We start from the raw sequence: 19,263 nt of genomic DNA, 5'->3' as shown, positions 1-19,263 counted from the left end.
GTGGTGACACATGGCGGAAGCTGGAGAGACCTAATGTTACACGTGTTGGGAATTGGTGTATGCCCTAGAGGCAATCTATAATCAGTTCTGTAATATGATATCTATTTCATTATATTATGAGGCATATCTGTTATTGTGTAGATTGTGCTAAATATGATTTTACACAATAATGTCCTTGGAATAGTAGGTTCAATAGGCATCAAGTGTGACTTGATTGTGAGATCCTATAATTAATGAACATTATTCCTAAATGTCAATAGTCAAAGTATTATCGTTAATTAGGACAACGATAAACGGATAAAAGCTTATGAGTGTGAGTGTTGATTGATGACCAAATCTCATAGGTCATGGATATGGAGATATCAGATATCAAAACACCACATGTATACATTAGAGAGTAATGTGTATTGGACTGACCCCGCCATGAGATTGCTATGCTATGGGTGTTACGTGACTGTCATTAGCATATCTCAAAATGACTATAGTGTAATGGTCCTTTGACTTGATTGAGGTCACCATGGATTCCTACGTGTAATGTAATGTCGTATATTTTGATACTGTCAAACGCCACCGTAACAGGCTGGTTATAAAGATAGTTATTGGGTATGCCACAAAGCATGGAAAAGAATGTGAGTGACCAAGATAAGATTTGTCCCTCCTACGAAACGGGAGCGATATCTCACGGCCACTTGGTGGTTAAGTCTAAAAGTGCATGCATACCCAAATGAGTCGATATAATGATATCGAGCTCATTTGTTCTGATAGACTTACCCGGTAAACCAAGAAAGAGAGATATTGAGCCATACAAGAATGTCATCGACCATGCCTTGGGCTCAATAGAGATATAGAGGACAAAGGGATTATATTACACGGTAACGTAAGTCACAAGGTTCGTTGAGAAATTGACTTTCCGATTACTTGAGTAACAGCGATGCATTGCTAGATGCCGCTCACTGTTTGTGATATTGAAATAGAGATTTCGATATTACTATCAACGTAATTGGGAACCTACAGGGTCACACACTACGACTAAATCGACGGGATATTTTGAAACAATAAAATCGTCTAATAGAGATTAGATGATTTATGGTGCAACCGATTAATCGGATATTTAATGAGATTAAATTTGTCGATTAATTGTATTCGATTTATTAGATTAATGGACATCATTGATACACGATACAATGTGTATGTATGTAAAATATATAGAGATATATAGATCGGTGGAGTTTACGTTTTCGTCACCGCTCTTTCTCTTATAAAAAGGGGGGCAATGAATGACAGACTATATATATATATACATACACAATTGGGATCCTTATTTCACTTTGTCCCACACCGGTCAGGGACATGAAATTCGTCCCCCCCAAGCTCTATATATATAGATATATATAGCTCAAAGGATATAAGATATATGTGACAGTGTGTGGATATATATATATGTGATATATATATGCATGCATAAGCATATACGTATATACATGTGTGTATGCTTTATATTAATATAAATAATTTGAATTGAATTGTTCAATTCAAATTAGGTCCATTAGTTTGAAAATTTCGGGTGTCGCATCGGTGTTTCTTTCGAGTGTTGGCCGCTAGCACCGCTGATCTCGAAGACTCGTCGACAAAGTCGGTGTGGATACCGGTAGAGGCGTCACGCGTGGGACGCTCGGTCGACAATTTTAAATATTCCAGGTACGCTTTTATTTACTCTTATTCTTCTAGTAGGTCTTGGAATTAGTTTCACGGGTAGGAAATTTTGAATTTCTGTTCCTTTTACGCTTCCGTTAGCCCCGTGGAACTAGCAACACGTGGCGCAACTTGATTAACTATTTTGTGCATTTTATATTGTATATTATATTAGTCATGAAGCCCGTGCGATACACGGGATAGTTCCACTAATTTGAAAAAAAATAATTAAAAATTAAAACGAAAAATTGCTATAATTAAAAGCGAAACAAAAATAATAAAATTAATAAACAACTTTCGTGTTTAGTGGTAGAAGAATTTACTTTTCTGAGAGCTTGTGTATAGGGATAGCTATACATTTCAAAAGATGAAACGCACATTACCAATCTTGAAAAAGAATATGAAAAAAACAAAAAATTAGAGAAAAATAAATTAATGAAAAATTTCGATAAAAATGAGAGAAAAATAGATAGTTTTGAGAGTTCACATTTAATTGTAGACGTATTCTTTGAGAGCTAAATAGGCTCATATTTATGTGTATGATAATTCATATTTATAATTATCATACAAAACATAGATAAAATATAATCCGATTTATTTTTTTTCGTGAACAAATCTGATATATTTTTTGAAAAGAAACTATATATTATATATATCTATAAATATTATCTAATTATTTTTAAAATAGATATATGCAAAAATATATAATTCATATATAAATTTTCTTACTATATATACTAAAAGTTGTCCACATAACCATATATTAACATATTTGATATTATGTATGAATATATACTAATATACACACTTATTTTAATGTTAATATTTATTTTTAAAAAATTGAGATTATTAAATAATATCTATATATATAATAAAATCTTCTCATTATTTCAAATACATCATGTTATATAGATTATAAAATTTCAAGAAATTGGATTTTATTATGAGATATCTTTAAAAAATAATTTCATTAAAAATAATTCCGAAAATAAAAATTCAAAAAATCTTGAAAATTCCATATATCTATATAAAATATTGTCTAATTTATTTTTAACAACAGATATCTATAAAACAATACAATTCATATATATACTTTTTCTCATTATATATATTGAAAGTTGTCCAAATAACCATATATAATATCTATATTATGTGTGAATATATAATTATATATACTTATTTTAATTTTAATATTTATGTGATGAAATATTATTTTTTGTTTTGAAAAATTCAAGATTATTAAATAATATGTAGATTATAAAAATTTTAAAAATTTTAAAAACGTATTTTATGATGAGATATCTTTTAAAAAATATTTCTTTATTAAAAATAATTCTGAAAACGAAAATATTTAAAAAATCTAGAGAATTCCATATAGAAAACTCATATTACTTTCAATGGAGACCAACGTATTATCCAAAAGATTTTATGGTATTTTTGATTTTATTAAATGGAATATTATTTCAGAATATTTTGTTACTAATTTTATATTGAGTATAATTTAAAATTTAAAGGAACTCAAAAAATAAAGAAAATTTCATTCAGAAACGAAGCGTTTTAAGGCCATATAGAATAAAATATTAACTTTCATATTAAAAAATTAAGATTATTAAATAATATATCAATTATAAAAATTAAAGAAATCAAGAAATCATATTTTATGATGAGATATATTTTTTATTAAAAATAATTCCAAAAATTTAAAATAATTTTTAAAAAAACTAGAAAGTCCGTTTAGAAAATTCATATTGCCTTCAATTGGAGATCACCGTACTGTCCAAAAGATTTTTTGGTATTTTTTATTTTTTAAATAGAATATAATTTCAAAAGATTTGTATGTGTATGTCAATATAAATATAGATATAGATAATTATTATACATTATATATTGATTTTGTTTTCACAGTTTAAACTCGACTCTGTACGTACACGTGCTACCAAGCTTTACATCAATTTACCGCCATTTCATTTCCACCATCATATTGTATATAGTCGTCTCATATACATATATATTAATATATATGAGATTTAGGTAGGAAAAGGTGGGTGGAGTGGACTCTGCCTGTGTTACTTAGGGCATGTTTGGTTCACCGGATTAGGTCGGGCACGGATTAACTAATCCGTATGGAATATAATTTCGGGCGTTTGGTTCAACGGATTGCGGATTGGCTATTCCGAGTCGGGAGCCATATCCGGTTTACACACGGAATACGGGAGCCGCCCATCAGGGTCCGGATTAGCTTATCCGGATGCGGAAATGGAGGCGAATTGACAAAAATACCCTCATCGTCTTTCGTTAATTACAATGTATGCCATCCTATAAAAGCCTCACTTTCAGCGATCGGACATTTCCCCCTGGAAGAAAATTGTAAACCCTAGCAGAGCGTGACGACATCCCGATTCGAACCTCCCCTGAGAAGCTCCAGCCGAACCTCCCCGATTCGTGCCATAGCCCAGGTCTCTCTCTCTCTCTCTCTCTCTCTCTCTCTCTGTGTCTCTATACCCAATCTCTGTTTGTTTGCTTTTGGGTATGTCCCGGTGGAGAACTCGCAGTGTGTGTGTGTGTGTGGGTGGTGTTCTGTTGAACGCTATTGATTTTGCCGTGAATCGATGTAACCTATTAAGCTGCTGATTTTGCCGACCAGCTCCCAAGCCATGATTGTTCTTCTGCTGCCCGTATTGTTTGATGTCTACCTGGTATCTCTTGTGCTTGCTTGTCCTGATAATCGATACTTCAGTTCAGGGACAAGATTTAATTTTTGCTGGAATTGTTCGTTGAGATGTTCTTCAGTGTTTCGAGTTAGGAAAAATTTTTTGCCCTGCATGTCTAACCAATGAAATAAGTTTTTTGCAATTAACAGACCAAAGGGGGGCAGTTGAAGCTGATGAGCAAGACCTGCATTAAAAATGACAGTAAACGGCAAAAGATTACATGTGTACAGGGTACTTGCATTAGAGATTTAGGATGAATAACTGTGTTGTATAGGTTGGTCCAAAGAAAAAAAAAATTGTGTTGTATAGGGCGAGATCATAAATTTACTAAAAGTTAGAGCGACTTGTGATCTTTGTGGCTTTTTTCATTTGAATTGTTTGGACATGTGGTCAGCCGTATGGATTGTGGAATGTTCCTAATATTCAATCTTGATGTTGATATTCAGAATAACTGTAGATTACGCATGAAATTTGGCTTCATAGCAACCTTTATAATCAGTACAAGAATGTCATTGCATTCTCTAATTTGTCTTAGCTCTCTGTTCTTCTCTGTATGATAATATATATATATATATATATAGGAACCCAAAAAGTAGCGTAGCATGGGAGGGAAATAATGCAAACACCAGACACAGAAGCAAACGAGAGAATTAAATACGAAATTAATAGGAGGATGTGTTTACTGCTGCAACTGCAATGGAAATTTGCATAGTTATAGGGAAATGAGGAACTTGTAGACATGTCCTTGTGTACTGTCCTTGTCAATTTTACATTCCAAGCTTCTTAGTAGTGACAATGCAGTATGTTGCAGCCAATCTAATGGATTTCCTGGATGTCCAAATTGATTAGGAACCTCTTCAATATTGCTCACTCATTATGCCAGGGAATTATGTATTCGTGATGAAAACAATCTCCTCACTTGACTGAATAGACAAAAAAATATTGTAGATAAATGAAATGCTAAAAACTGAATGATTTGCCCCATTGACCTTTTACTCATACTCTGGAATTTGACTAGTAATTCATTTTAATGTATGGTACTTTGTACTGAATACACGTTTGTGTAATCAATCTAATGGATTTCCTGGGTGGCGAAGTGATTAGGTACCTTTTCAATATTGCTCACTCAGTATACGATGGAGTTGTGTGTCTGATGATGAAAAGAATCTCCTCACTTGACTGACTAGATTAGAAAAATATTGTAGATAAATGAAAAATCTGTGCTAAGAACTGAATGATTTGCCTAATTGACCTGCTCCTGCTCATGAATTTGATGATCGAATCACACTTACATTCCCAATCTTTTGTGTACTGTCCTTGTCAATTTTATTTTTCATTTAACAATTCAAATATGTGTTTTGTCGTGTTCTCTCTTCACGCATGCTTCTGAATGCTTATACTTCTGCATGCATGAGAGAGATTTGTGCGATACGATGTTTCGGATAAATTGACAAAGAGTCTTCTTTGCTGGTTATTGCCTAGGATTTTGGCTAATCGGCAATCAGCTCAGAGGTCGAGGGTGAGAAAGTTGCAGTATATATCGGAGCTCGAACAAAGCGTGACGACATTTCAGGTGGTACCGAGCCAGAATATCGCTTGGAAATGGTGCAGGATTTCCTTACGAATCAAGCACCGCCATCTATGTAGACGACGAGCTCGTCGGGAGTGGCGAGTATCGGCCCAAGAAGGAGATTGCGATCAAGTTTCCCTGAAATTGTGTAGTCCGGTGGTCTTCTAAATTCTCCTAGACGCATGTCAGGATTTTGGTTTTTGGGGTTGAATACTGCAGCTGCATTTGTGTTGGCCCGTTTATTACTATGCTTGAATGTTTTCTAAATTTTTGCGAATCTTTACATGGTGTTGGGGCTGGTAGTTGATTTTGCGTTTTAGAACGTAGTACGCCTCTTTGAACCAAATCCGCACATTTCCGATGCTTTTCATCTATACATTCGATTTCCTTGAGCAGTCCTTCCTGCTTACTCGGTTCTGGTGGAATTGTCAGCGTGCATTGCATGCTCAAACAGGAACTGTCCTCGCTACGATGCAGTCTGACCGAGAATTGAATCCGGCCAGAATGATATGATAATATGTTAAACTGACACGACCCAACCATTCATTTCATGTTTTTCACGATGAGGGCCACACCGACAATTGCAGTCGGTTACACGATTCAGTACTGAAGAAAGAGTGACAAAGCAGATGACAAAGCAACTCGAATTTAGAAGAATAATCAGCTCAAAGGTTTCATTTAACGTCGGTGCAACGGAATGCAAACTATTTGATCTATCCGGATGCAAACTTATACAAACATATATTGGGAACACTGGCCAAAAATGCACGCGAGATTTACACAGCTTCACCAAACATGAATATTAGCTAAGCAAGAAAGGAAAAAAAATGCATATGATTCATGAAAGGAACAGGTTTGTGATGGAGCAAGCCGTATTGTCGAGTAATCGAAACTGCTTTCTTGTTGGAGATCTAAGCCCAAGTATCTTTAAAAGGTTACTTCTTTCTGCCCAAATTTGGAGTTGATCTCCTTATCGATCAGCTGCTCAACAGTCGAGTCCACCACCATTCCTTCGAGGATCGCTCGGGAGCCTGCAACAGGATATAACAGTCTTAGCTTGCGGAGCTGGGATTGGGCCAATAAATACTAAACGACACGGGAGATCCGTCTTTCTTAATGCCTAACAAGAAATACAAACAAACAACGCATGGTGGCAACCTAACCTAGGGACGGTTATGACTATGGCAGGTATTATCAATGGAACTCGACTAGCTTGTGTTTTCTATGACCCATGAATCATGAAAAAACAAGCAGGGGATATAATTTGCCAGGACTGCTAGCACCGGCAGAGAATTTCATGTCCAGGGAATGGTATAACCTTTTTCTCCGTATTGTCAACATAATCGATCTTTCGATAATCCATGAATCAAGAAGCGACCCAAAAGATGGAAAATCATAACAAGCTGGAAAGAGATCAGTGAGTTCTTGATCAAGACCGAGTGCTTTGCTCTCAACCAAGATAGGAAAGCTGATGCCACAAACTAAACTGATCCATCATTTTCAAGAATTCAGAGCCCCATAAAAAAACAGATAGCAGAGTTACTAGACATTGCAAATTGAACCCAAGCAGAATGCTAGTGTGTACTATATGAACTCGGAATTCAATAGTACAAAATAACTCGGAATTCCACAAGCTTGATTCTTCAGCAAACACAACAACTCGTTTGTTCCTTAACGTTAATGCCTAGTATGCTCACATAAATTACCTGTTTGACATGAGAATGAACCATCCTGTGAGCACACGCCTCCCTCAACTTCTCGATGGAGCTGTAATTTCCTTCGCTGCATTCTTCGTGCAAGATCATTAATTTCTCCGCTACCTACAACCATTGATTATGGGATACAAATTACAGAGAGGAATTGTTATGAGTTTGAAGAAAGCCCTTCACTTTATCATTTACCAGTGGAATTCAAAGTTTCACGATCTCAAGCATCTCCTTTTCTACAAATTTCGATAAGAGACAATTCAAATATTAAACTATCTCAGCCAGTACCTCTCCAATGCTGCCGTCGTCGGCTTCAGTATTGAGCGACAGCAGGCCTTGATCCAACTTTTCATCCAAATCCTCAATGTAAAGCGGCTCCGCAGCATATCAAAATTAATTCAACGGATTGAGTCGAAATTGAGCTTCTGATTTCAAATCCATACGAGGACCGGAGGAACAGAGAGTTACCTTTCGAATGGGTGAACCAGACGAAGACATCATCGCAGAGCTTATTCGCTATGTCTCGGGAGTTGCGGCTGCCCACACTCGTTCTCGACGGCCATCTGGAGGGCGGACCACCTGGAGAGAGCCATGTTTATGCCTTCCCTGAGCATCAGCAACGCTTCCGAAGACAAAGCCTTTGGCAGCTCCATCAGGTATAGTCGGTCCGCCGTCTGCTGTTCTCTGCTGGTGTTTGTTCTCTGCACGAGTCTTCCCGGAACTGACGGTCTCTGCTCCCCCCAGCATGGCGGAAGGGCTCGACCGGAGCATGGGGAAGAGCCCCCGAGGTGAAATGAGCGATAGGGTTTCTCGACGGAGGGGAGAAAAATTGTATTTATAGGAAGGGCATTTTTGTCTTTTTATCCTATTTCTGTTCTTTCTATTCCTTATTCAACCCAACCAAACATCAGAATTATAATTTTATTCCCTGTCTATTCCCTCCAACCAAACACAAAAATTTCATCAGAATTTTCATTCTATTCCCAGTTTATTCTAATCCCAATCTATTCTATTCTCTGTCTATTCTAATCCTGCGAACCAAACGTGCCCTTAGGAAAAGTAACAGTACGTATGCGGACACCGCACGGGTGAATGAAGCCATGAAATTAAGATGAGTCCCCAATCTTCTTAGCATCACACATTAAGAGTGTGTTTGGATTCGCAACAATTTTCAACTCAACTCAACTTATCTTCAATTCAACATCACAATCATTACTTTTTTTTATTTTTTAAATATTTTTAACCATTCAATTCAATTTTTAATATTAAATTCTCTCAACTATTCATTACTTTTTCACAATTCAACAACACAATCATTACTTAATCATTATTTTCTCTCAATTATTTATTATTTTTTCACACTTTTTCTCATAATTCAACAATACAATCATTACAAACCAATTAAAATCAAAACTCAACTCAACTCAACTCAACTCTCAATCCAAACACACTGTAAAAATTCGAGCACAACTTGCAGAGAGAACGCCTACATACATATATATATATATATATATATATATATATATAATACGAGCCATATCCAACCATTACAAAATGAGATGAGATGAAAAATAGTGTACTAGACAGACGGATTGCAAACAAACGGACCGGTCTTAACTCAATTGCGACTACATGAACTTCCTGGCAAAGTGGTGACTCTCAGCTTAAGGTGCCGTAAGTGCAACTATGGCGAAGAATCAGACACAATGTCGAAGGACTCCATCCGATAGTTGAGAAATTCTCTCCCTAAAGACTCCAGTCCTTCAAAATGCACCTCTAGGCTGTGATGGAGTGGGAGATGCTGGAGGCTTCAAGTCCGGATACTGCAATAAGATAACCCAAAAATTAAAGCAAATGCGTCAGAAACAAACAGCATTTAGCCTGTTCATGCCATAAACTAATTCGTCGGAACGAAACGTGACAGCTGAGAGAGGCCAATGATAGACAGACAGAGAATTACATATGGGTAAGGGGAGAGAGGTCTCGAAAATCCTGGGAATGACTCTGCTTTAACCTCAGGCTTGGGTACTGAGTTTATGTCAACAGCAGGCTCAGGAGGTACTTCGGCTTTTGGCTCAGGAGTGGCTTCTGCCTTCTGTGCGGTGTTCTCAGTGGAGACAGGCTCTGCACTCGTTCCCGTGGCTGCAGGAAGAGCCTTGCTTGTAACTGTCGAAGGAAGAAGAGCCTTCCCAATTTGCTGAAATAATGTCACAGCCATATAATATAGAAGAAAATTAGCACCAACAGGGAGACTAGACTTCCAGTAAAAAAAAAAAAACCACTTTTGGCTCTAAATTTCAGTACCTTTATTTCATCCACCAGCTCTTCCGGAGCAACCTTAGTGTTCAAGAACTCATCGACTTGCTGCAGCGTCGCCTTTCGGTCCTATACCAGATAATGGCAACAATAGAGAATACAATCTCAAAAAACAATTTTCATTTCAAAGCTATGGATCTATTCTCTGATGCAACTTTATTCTTTGTCGTATATAAGAAGTAATCTCCCTACGACTTGAGTACAAGAATGCCTTGTGTGGCACAGACAGATTGTCAGTTAGCCGACTAAGTTCAGAGTGGTTAAGACTTGCCTCGGCAAATAGGAGCTTCTTGCTAAAAAATTGAACCAGCGCAGCTGAACCTAAAAGTTGGAGGATTGTTTCTACCTAGAAACACAAGCAAGCATTAGAATCAAGAAAAGATCATTTTCATAGCATAAAAGAAACTTCGCTGTACATATGTACATAGGCATAAACATAGACAAAATTAGAAGCAGTGAAAGAATGCAGGAGAGGACAGCCATACCTCGGAGAAAGCCAACAGACCTAATCCCGTAGCTGCTGCAATCCCAAGGGCAACTGGCAAGCCTTCAGTTCCATCCTGCATGTCAGTTTTCATGTAAAATCTACGAAAAGATGATTATATACTAATAGGATCAATCACTTTGATGTGCACAAACATATATTATGTAAACAAGAAGAAGAGATACTAACTCCAACTACGCCACCAATAGCCTCGGTCAGATTGCTAAAATCAAGAGATAATGCTTTCTTAGGGGGAATCCATGGAAGGCCACTATTCTGTGAAGAGGAAACCCATGTTAAATGCTGAACAAACAGCCAAATATAGATTAGTTAACAGAAAGAGTGAAAAATGAAATCATAGTTACGGACCATCCATCCGCGTGGCCCCTCTGCTCCATCTTTTATGGCATAAGCAGCTTTGAATCCATTCACGGTGACCAGCTCTGCTACAAGTTCGGAGTTCCCATCAAATCTGATTTTAAGCAAGAGGAAAATGTGATTAGGTCTGTCTTGGATCTTTTATCTATTAACAATTCTCAGAAGTAGACTTCAGCTGGTGTCATCCTATACATAAGAGATGTCAAAAACACTTGTATTTTTTGTAAAATGAAAAGCAGCTCTACGGTACGAGAGAGACCGACGAACAATTTCATAGAGTTCGAGTATACATCACTTTGGAGGTTCCCATATAATAAGCCAAACTGAGATGAAAAGGAACACTTAGATCAATTGCTGTCCATAATCTTCAATCGCGATTGACCAGTGCAGATCTATCTATTGGTAGTTGGTTCCTTCATGATGCTGCCATTCCTGAGAACGGGTGATGTTTTTGAGTGGGCAGACAATACTTTGTGGATATAATGTCTCAGTTATTTGTACAGGATTCACTACCACACTGGTACTAGTCCTTTTGACTGGCAATCCCATGTAAGAATGAAGTTAAACATTTGTCTATTGGCAATTTGGCGAGTAGCACCGAACATTGGGATAAAATTCTCATTTAAATTCACATGCTATCCTATATTGTATGTCTGCCAAAACTTTCTCAATTCTATCTACTAATATTCACAAACTCAACTCTTTCCTGTCTCAGCAATTTTTTACTAGGGACGAGAAAGGCTTTAGCGTAATAATATTATAATTGTTGCTGGATGTATATCAATGCAATATAAGGACCAAAGTTGAGATTTCCCCCATTTCCAACTCAAACTTCATATCTTGACAAACTCTTTCCAAACAGAGTGTGGAAATAATATAATATGATGATTAAAAAAAAAAAACAAAAAATGAAGAGGAAAAGGAAAAGGGCGGTGCAGATATAATGAGTAAATATTTGTGATCTGCAGCAGCTTACTTACTTGTCTAGGATGAACAATGTGGTATTCTCTGGCTCTTTGAATTTCAAGGAAAGTTTCTTCAAGAAACCGGGCTTGTCCCCCCCCCGGTAGACGACTGGAACCGGTTTCTTTCCCAATCCTCTGATGTCAGGACTACCGACTTGCCTGAACTCCACCGGGGGTCTGATGTCAAGCAGCTGAGCGTTCAAATCATCCCCGAGTTTCGCATAAGCGCTCTTTGCAGACTCGGTGCCCCAAGGCTTTGGCTTCTGCAGGACTCGAGACAGGACCAACGGGAGTAGCAAAACTGCAGCACCGCCGGCTATCAGCAGAGGGTTCTCAGTCACGAAGGCGACGACACTATCGAGAGCACCACTAGCGTCCAGCTCCAAGGACCCTTCCGGTGCAGGAGAGGTCACAGCCTGTTGCAGAGCTTCTTCGTACGTCAGAGCCTGGGCGAAAGAAGGGGGGCCGAGTAGAGAGGAGAGGAGGAGGAGGAGACCCCCATGGAAGCTTCTATTGATATTTAGACACGCTGTTGAGGCCGAAGGAATGGCAGCAAAAGAGGCAGTGTTCTGGAGTTTGAGGGGGGAATTCGGGGGAAGAAGAGAAAGTGAAACGAGGGACTTTCTGGGGTCTCGTTTCCCGTCAGAGAGAACGGAGATTGGGGTCAGCCCAGCAGCATTGAGGGCCTCCATATATAGGATAGGTACCGCTGTTGGCTCTCAGAGTCAGAGGACTGGTGCCCAGCGAGCCTCCACCACCATTAATTAAAAAAACTGGCGGGTGGCTTCTTCAGTGCAAAGATCTTTGTTTCTGTGCTCTTCTCTCTCAAAGACAGGGGAAAATTAAAGGAACTCGGAATGAAAGAGACGATGGAGGACACAAAAGATCTCGGCTGATCCGATTTCCAGGTTTCCCTACGCTGCAGGTCCAGCCAGAGCCGGTGGGTGCAGATGGCCCCATTGTTTCCTTCTTTTCCACTGGAGTGGAGAGGAGAAGAAGGTGACGTGGCAGGGACAATAGAAATGTGGTCCAATCCGAGCAGGACATGTGGAAAAATAAGGATGAGAGGCCGGTGACGCCTCAAGATGATGAGCCCAGCAGAATTTGTGGCTGAGAAAGAATGGGAATGGCGGGTGCCTTCCTTTCCGAGGAATTACGAGAAGTTTACACACAATCACGAGCAACCCCTCCAGAAAGAGGAGAGAGAGAGAAATTTTTTTAAAAAAAAAAAAAAAAAAAAAATTGTATAGGAATTCTTCTATTATATTTTACATGGGCTGGCTCTGGCAGTGTAGTACGGAAGAATATCCTACTTCTACTCAACTGAAGATGAGCACAATTGGGCGAATAGGCAGTAGAACGTCCGCAAGACCATACATCAGATCAGACTCATTTTTGTTATATATCGGAAATTCTAAGGTCAAGCCTTATGTGCTATTTATGTACATGCTTATATATTATTTGTGCTTACTTATTACATAATATACATGTATGAGGAAGATTTTATAATAATAACTGGGAAAAAAAAAAATTTGTTCCCGAAACAAAACTTCAGCTCAACTAGCCTTATGGCGAAGGTGATATATTTCACCGAGAAATATTTACTCTTGATCAGTCGTCCATATGCAGCTCAGACTCAGAGCTCCTAATTTATCTTAGCTCAGCTCCTCCTCAGCCAGATAAAACGGGGCACTTCTCTCTAAAGCCTGACTACACCAACATTTCTTCTCCCAAGTAATAACACGATCAATAGCTCTTTCCCGTCACCCCCATGCAAGCCAAAATAAATGCCCACAAAACTTCTAGAGCTCGAATACTTGATACGTTATACTGCAGACTGAGTATATGGAAAAAAAAAAAAAAAAAAAAGGAAAAGATGCAAGTACAGGACACACACGGTCAGGAGAGAAACCTTGCTCGCTTTGCATGTCTACAAAATATCAAAAAAGTACTCCAATCCTTGCCCTATCTCCCATATTGAGATGCCAGTTCCCCAGTTACGAGCTTCCTCTAGCCGCGTGAAAATAGACATCAGTGAAGGATAGAAGACTGCGCGGTTGGCTTCGTCATCGTCGGAGTACAGGAAGAAGTGCTCTGCACTGTTCTTTTCCCACTGCAACGAAGGTCTGTGCTTCTCCAGCAAAGATAGATAATCTGCTCCAGTAATAGCCCCGCCACCTAGACCTGTTTTAGGACATTCCAGACACCAACCACACTTGAGAGACTACGTCACACACAAAATGGCATGCTGAAGATAAATTAGCCTGCCTGAGTTGAATTAAGAGTAAAGAATAACAGCATTGGTCTGTCTGATGGCAGAGTCTAGTCTACAGAGTAGTCTAGCTTTTACTCTATTCAGAACCTTTTCTTTAAAAAGTTTCTTTGTCATGAAATTGATTGGCTCCGACTCCTGAGGCAGTCCATACTTCTCAGATGAACTCCTAACACAAAGCTGCGGAAGATTACTCAAGGAGTAGTTTGACATGACACATGTCTTGAATCATACCTCCAGATAGGATGAAATCATTCCCATAGAAGTTGATCCCAAGAAATATTTTACGGGCAAGTCTTGGAGAAGCACTCTGCGTCATACCGAGGAGCAGCTTAAGGACATACCGGATCCAATTCAAAGGTGCATTTGGCCCAGGACTATGAGGGCCAGAGAAGTCATAAGTCATCATGGAGAAACCATCCACAACGTCGCTCAAACTCTGAAGATCTCCAGGACCAAAATCATGCACTTCTAGCTTCTCTGATCGCGGGGGTCCTATAACGTAGATCAGCTGAAGATGCTGCTCAGTATTCTTCTCTGAGTTCACAGAATGAAGTTCACGTCCAAGATCTCGAATAAACTGCAGTGCCTAGGCTCCACATCAAGACACAGCTTCTGTAAGTTAATGCATAAAAGAGCTGGAACTTGAAATTTACAATCTCTGTAGGATAGAAAAGCGCTCGTAGATACTACAAGATTTTCAGAAATCCTTAAAAAAGAAGTCAACGACATTAATTTTGAATTGGGAAAAAAATAAGAAGAACTCTAGAAGGTTGGAGTTAGACTGATAGACAGATGAACAAGACCCACAATTTGCAATACGAAAATAAGATCAACTTTGATGAAAACCGAAAGAACAAACCAAAAGAACTGAAAATGAGCATTCCCGCCGTTGACTCCAAGTTAAAGGAATATGGGAATCACCTGGATGAAAAGAAAATAAAACAAAGTCTGTTTATGATCTTAGCAAAAGGGGACGACATGTCTGCATGTAATACCCACCAAAGCTCGTAGATTTGGATCATGCAAGACACCATAAGCCATCCACCTGGACCAAGACTCCAGCACCACACCATCATAACCCATTTCCCTAAGAAGGAACATTGCAAAGAGAACTAAGTAATCACTGAAGAAGTTCTGTTCACAAAAGTTAACAGAAGAGAAAAGTACTCTGAGGATTGCATCAAGTAAAATCCCTAAGGGACACTCACTTGCACTCTGTCACTATAAGCTTAATAGCTTCGGACCTTTGCTTCTTTTTTCCCAGAAACTCCTTTGGAGCTGCCTCTAAAACAACTCTGGGTAAAATCTGATACCATACCATCAGGACCAAACCATAATGTAAAGTTCAAGCAAGGAAACTGCTAACCAGGACGAATTCCCCTCAAGCCAATTGCTGCAAGTAACAGCTCACATCCCCCAAACTAGCGACAATCTTTTTTTTTTTTTTTGTGCAATCATTGTAAAACAGTTCAGAGTTTCACTTCACAAGATTTAGGAACAATGATAATCTTTTCTTTGCGATACCTGGCTATCTCCTTTCATTCTAAGCTCCGAGATCCATCCTATGTCTGCATTATGTCTCCCTTCCAGAACTAAGGTTCCATCTCGGCTGAAGATGATGCATGAATCAGAAAATTAGTGAAGGCAAAAATTTAAGAGGATACATTCTCAAACTCTCTGACAAAGTCTCAGCTCGGCAAGTACAAGCACAACGTGACATCTTCTATGTACAAATTCCTTGATTTAGCATAGTACACCCAGCCTAGCCTACGCAAATCAGTCACTAACAGCTTGAAAGGAGTTTACCTCTTAACTTCATACCAAACGGGTGAAATGTGCGTGAGCCTGGAACTGAACCTCTTTGCAAGTTCGTAGCCTTTTGAATTCCTGCACAACCCAACACAGGCAAGACTTACATCAATTCACAAAGCTCTTCATTAATTGAAAACGGGAAGGGGCAGTGATTATCATGATTCCATCAAGTTACACAGCAAAATATTGTGAGATATCCAAAATAAGAGCCAAATGGTCGTGCAATGCAAAATGAACTAGTATAGAGGATTAAAGATCTAGTTTAATGTCAAGTAAGCTGGATTGAGAGTAAGCAACCAAAAGAGAAAAAATATCGAGGGATGAGAATTTCCATTTCGCGCCGATTTCCAAACACACGCTCGCAAGCACGGGGGACAAACTGATACAGCTTGGTGGCGGATTAAATTAGGGAGCTCCATAGTCCAAGACGTTTGGGGTAGTATAAGTGATCAAGGAGTGGTAACTCATATCACGGGAGGAAACTTTGCCCAGAGTTCAATCACTATTAATGGTTGCCTCCGCGATTTACAGAGCTAACAAGAAAGCTGGAGACTACTAGGTAACGAAACACACCAGGGGGTGACATAGGCCAGCACAGGATTCACAAAATTCCGGTGAGAGGCATTCTCCGGGGCCTTGATATGCTCCTGAAGAATTTCTTCGCAAAATTAAAGAATCGGAACCCTTATCATCAGAGATATGAACACAACGAATTATATATCACAAGAAGCACAAGTACCGGTCGGTCCGCACTTACAGCTAGAATCTCTTGGTAGTTGACGTCGGTCTTGACGAGTCGATTTGGGGATACATACGAGTCCACGCGGTCCCTCTGTCGAGGGTATATCATGCGGTACGCGAAAATAGAAACACCGGGCAGTGCAATGAAGAACACGGTGAAGATGATCATGAGCTTGCGATCTGAGGGTGAGCCGTTGAGCTGGTCTTGTCGAGTCGACACTTCAGGTCGGACTCGCCGGTGATCGGCGCTCGGCCCGGATGAGCGATCTCTTCTCCTCGCCATTGTGATTCGAGATCTCTTCCCTTCTCCCTTCCCTCCGGTCAGCTAAGCAGGCCCTGCCTGTTTGGTTACAAAGTTGATTTTACTTACCTCTATTTCATCCCCCGTTCAATTTTATCAGAACCGGGTAAGATATGAGTTTATAGGTTTATGAATTTAATCGAGTTCTATCCGTATATTTAATTATAAAATAAATTAATATTTATTATTTAAAAAATAATTATATAAAATATAAGAAAATAATTATCACTTATTAGAATAAAAATATTAGCCTGCCAAAATTTTTTTTCACCGACAGTCCATCCACTCGTCTCACTTCACCCGTCATGGCGTCAAAGGGGATAACATCAACCCCAACCCTCTGCTTCTTCCTCATCTAACCCTTCCTCTCTAGATTCAATATTTTTTGCGCCACCTACTGTTTAACCATCCTTCTCTACGCAAATTCTTCTTCTTTTTTCAAAAGAAATCATCAAATTTCCCAGCCTCCTTTGCAATCTCCACCATGTTCTTCTTCTTCCTCTTCTTCATCTCCCCACTGACCTCTTCTTCTCCCATAGCTCCTCATCAACAGCCCCAAATCTTGTTCTTCGGTCAAGTGCAACGATGGCATCATCAACTACTTCGACTTCCATTACTGCATCTTCCGTCAGAACTCCCTCCTCTGCATTCATGAGCTGTAGCGTTGTTGAAGCTCTTTCATGTTCTTGATTTCGAGGTTGTTGGGTTTATGTTTGTCGCCTTGTCTAAATCAATGGAAGAAAAGGACAAAAATCTTTAGGGTTTTCTTAAGAGGGTGTGAAGGGTTTGGTTACGAATTACTGCAAAATCTTGGGAGCTGAGAGGGACAGGTTTGGTAGTCTTTGATATTCTTGAGATATTTGGATGCTTGTTGATAGTAGTTGGTTGATTATCATGGAACATTTACCCGCGGAGGTTATGAAGAGTGAAGATGAAGAAGACTAGGTTTCAATCGATTTTAATTTTGACTCAATTGTGCTCATTTTCAATTCAATTTTGCGATTTTATGGTCGTTTTCATTTCAGATCAGGATGGCTTCGGTTCGAATTTCATTTAAATTTCTGAACCTATACAATCGGCCGGTGCGAATGGGTTTTATGGCTTCATTGGCTTTTTAGTGCATTTTGAATTTTTTAGCTAACTGGACCGGACATATGTCCAGTTTCTGATCCGACCGATCGAACCGGCCGGTTCAGTCCGATTCCGATAATGATGCCTCAATTTAATAACTCCATTGTTACTTTTTTATCTTCCTTTCTAATACTTTCTCCCATATATTATTACATTAAATTTTCTTAATTATTTAACTTTTTTTTATTTCAACGTTTTTTTCTCAATTCAATAACACAATCATTATTTTTTTTATCTTTCTTTTTCACTTATTTCACATATTTTTACCAACTATTTTTATTTTCTTCTTATCAAATCTGATTAAATTAAATTAAATTAAACTTAATTTATCACCAAACATTATATTTCGAGTTTAAATTAATTCATCCCTTTATAATTTAACTCAGCATTTGGTATTTTCTCTAATTTTAGGCTTTTAACTTTTTTTTTTTTTTAGAAAGACTAAAGATTGAACTCTACTTCAAATCTCACACCTTCAATTTTTCACCCAAATCTGACGACACTTTTTATGAGGCTCACATCAATACATTGAATATAGTAAATCGTTTCTTCTAGCCCAACTTTTGGGATTTTTTTCAATTTTAACTTATCTTTTAAGGTTGCGTTCGATTTGTTAGTGTGATTTTAAAATCATGATTTTGATTTTGATTTTGATTTTGATTGTGGAAAAAGATAAATGAGATGGTATTATAAATTTGACTTGGGAAATATGTGTTTTTGTTGTTTAGTGGGTAGAGTTAAAATTAAAATCGCGATTCTAAAATCACACCTACATTTCAAACGGGCCCTAAAAGTTTTTCAGGAGAACTCCATGTTTTGATTTCATTCAAATTCTCGCCCTTAGTTCGCCGCCCAAAATTGATTGAAAATCTAATATGACACAACTTGTATGATTCACTTTAATATATCAGAAATATGTATACATCTATTTAATTAAATAAATATAAAAAATAAAAATACAAACCCACCCACCCATACTTAGGGTGAGTGCTTTGCATCTAGATGAGATCACTAGGAAACTCAATCTCGATTGGATTCGAGAAGTAGTGGCCTTGTCGATGGCCATCACCCCCTAGATGAGGTTGCTGGTGAATTAGACTTCACCGGTAACCTCATTCTAGGGGGTAGTAACCATTGGTGAGGCCACCACACCACCTTCAAGTTTGATCAAGATTTTTTGG

At 38.4% G+C, this 19,263-nt stretch overlaps 3 protein-coding genes and 1 long non-coding RNA gene across 4 annotated transcripts; 1 reads left to right on the top strand and 3 right to left on the bottom strand.

Moving 5' to 3' along the window:
- Positions 1-1,683: 1,683 nt before the first annotated feature.
- On the top strand, positions 1,684-6,370 carry LOC116206170. The gene is made up of 3 exons (XR_004156643.1): positions 1,684-1,698; positions 3,724-4,148; positions 5,886-6,370. It is a non-coding gene; the product is annotated as an uncharacterized LOC116206170 (long non-coding RNA).
- Positions 6,371-6,603: 233 nt separating this feature from the next.
- On the bottom strand, positions 6,604-8,426 carry LOC116202726. Its single transcript, XM_031534335.1, has 5 exons — positions 8,281-8,426; positions 8,148-8,215; positions 7,968-8,056; positions 7,680-7,793; positions 6,604-7,004 (listed from the first exon to the last, which is right to left on the bottom strand). Exons 1-5 carry the CDS (start codon positions 8,424-8,426, stop codon positions 6,951-6,953), a joined length of 471 nt encoding a protein of 156 aa, XP_031390195.1. The 3' UTR covers positions 6,604-6,950.
- A 654-nt stretch (positions 8,427-9,080) lies between these two features.
- LOC116203324 (rhodanese-like domain-containing protein 4, chloroplastic) lies at positions 9,081-12,785 on the bottom strand. The gene is made up of 8 exons (XM_031535015.1): positions 11,838-12,785; positions 10,849-10,951; positions 10,669-10,755; positions 10,481-10,555; positions 10,267-10,341; positions 9,984-10,064; positions 9,640-9,876; positions 9,081-9,502 (listed from the first exon to the last, which is right to left on the bottom strand). The coding sequence occupies exons 1-8, from the start codon at positions 12,512-12,514 to the stop codon at positions 9,443-9,445; spliced, it is 1,395 nt and encodes a 464-aa protein (XP_031390875.1). The 5' UTR covers positions 12,515-12,785; the 3' UTR covers positions 9,081-9,442.
- A 516-nt stretch (positions 12,786-13,301) lies between these two features.
- LOC116203325 (chitinase domain-containing protein 1) lies at positions 13,302-17,850 on the bottom strand. The gene is made up of 8 exons (XM_031535017.1): positions 16,667-17,850; positions 16,483-16,556; positions 15,904-15,984; positions 15,622-15,706; positions 15,306-15,403; positions 15,097-15,184; positions 14,329-14,683; positions 13,302-14,006 (listed from the first exon to the last, which is right to left on the bottom strand). Exons 1-8 carry the CDS (start codon positions 16,931-16,933, stop codon positions 13,753-13,755), a joined length of 1,302 nt encoding a protein of 433 aa, XP_031390877.1. The 5' UTR covers positions 16,934-17,850; the 3' UTR covers positions 13,302-13,752.
- Positions 17,851-19,263: the final 1,413 nt, after the last annotated feature.

Source organism: Punica granatum, chromosome 4 (genome assembly GCF_007655135.1).
Source record: "Punica granatum isolate Tunisia-2019 chromosome 4, ASM765513v2, whole genome shotgun sequence".
NCBI classification, from domain to species: Eukaryota; Viridiplantae; Streptophyta; class Magnoliopsida; order Myrtales; family Lythraceae; genus Punica; species Punica granatum.
Note: the sequence above shows the minus strand (reverse complement) of the source record. Positions and strands in the feature narration are given on the sequence as shown.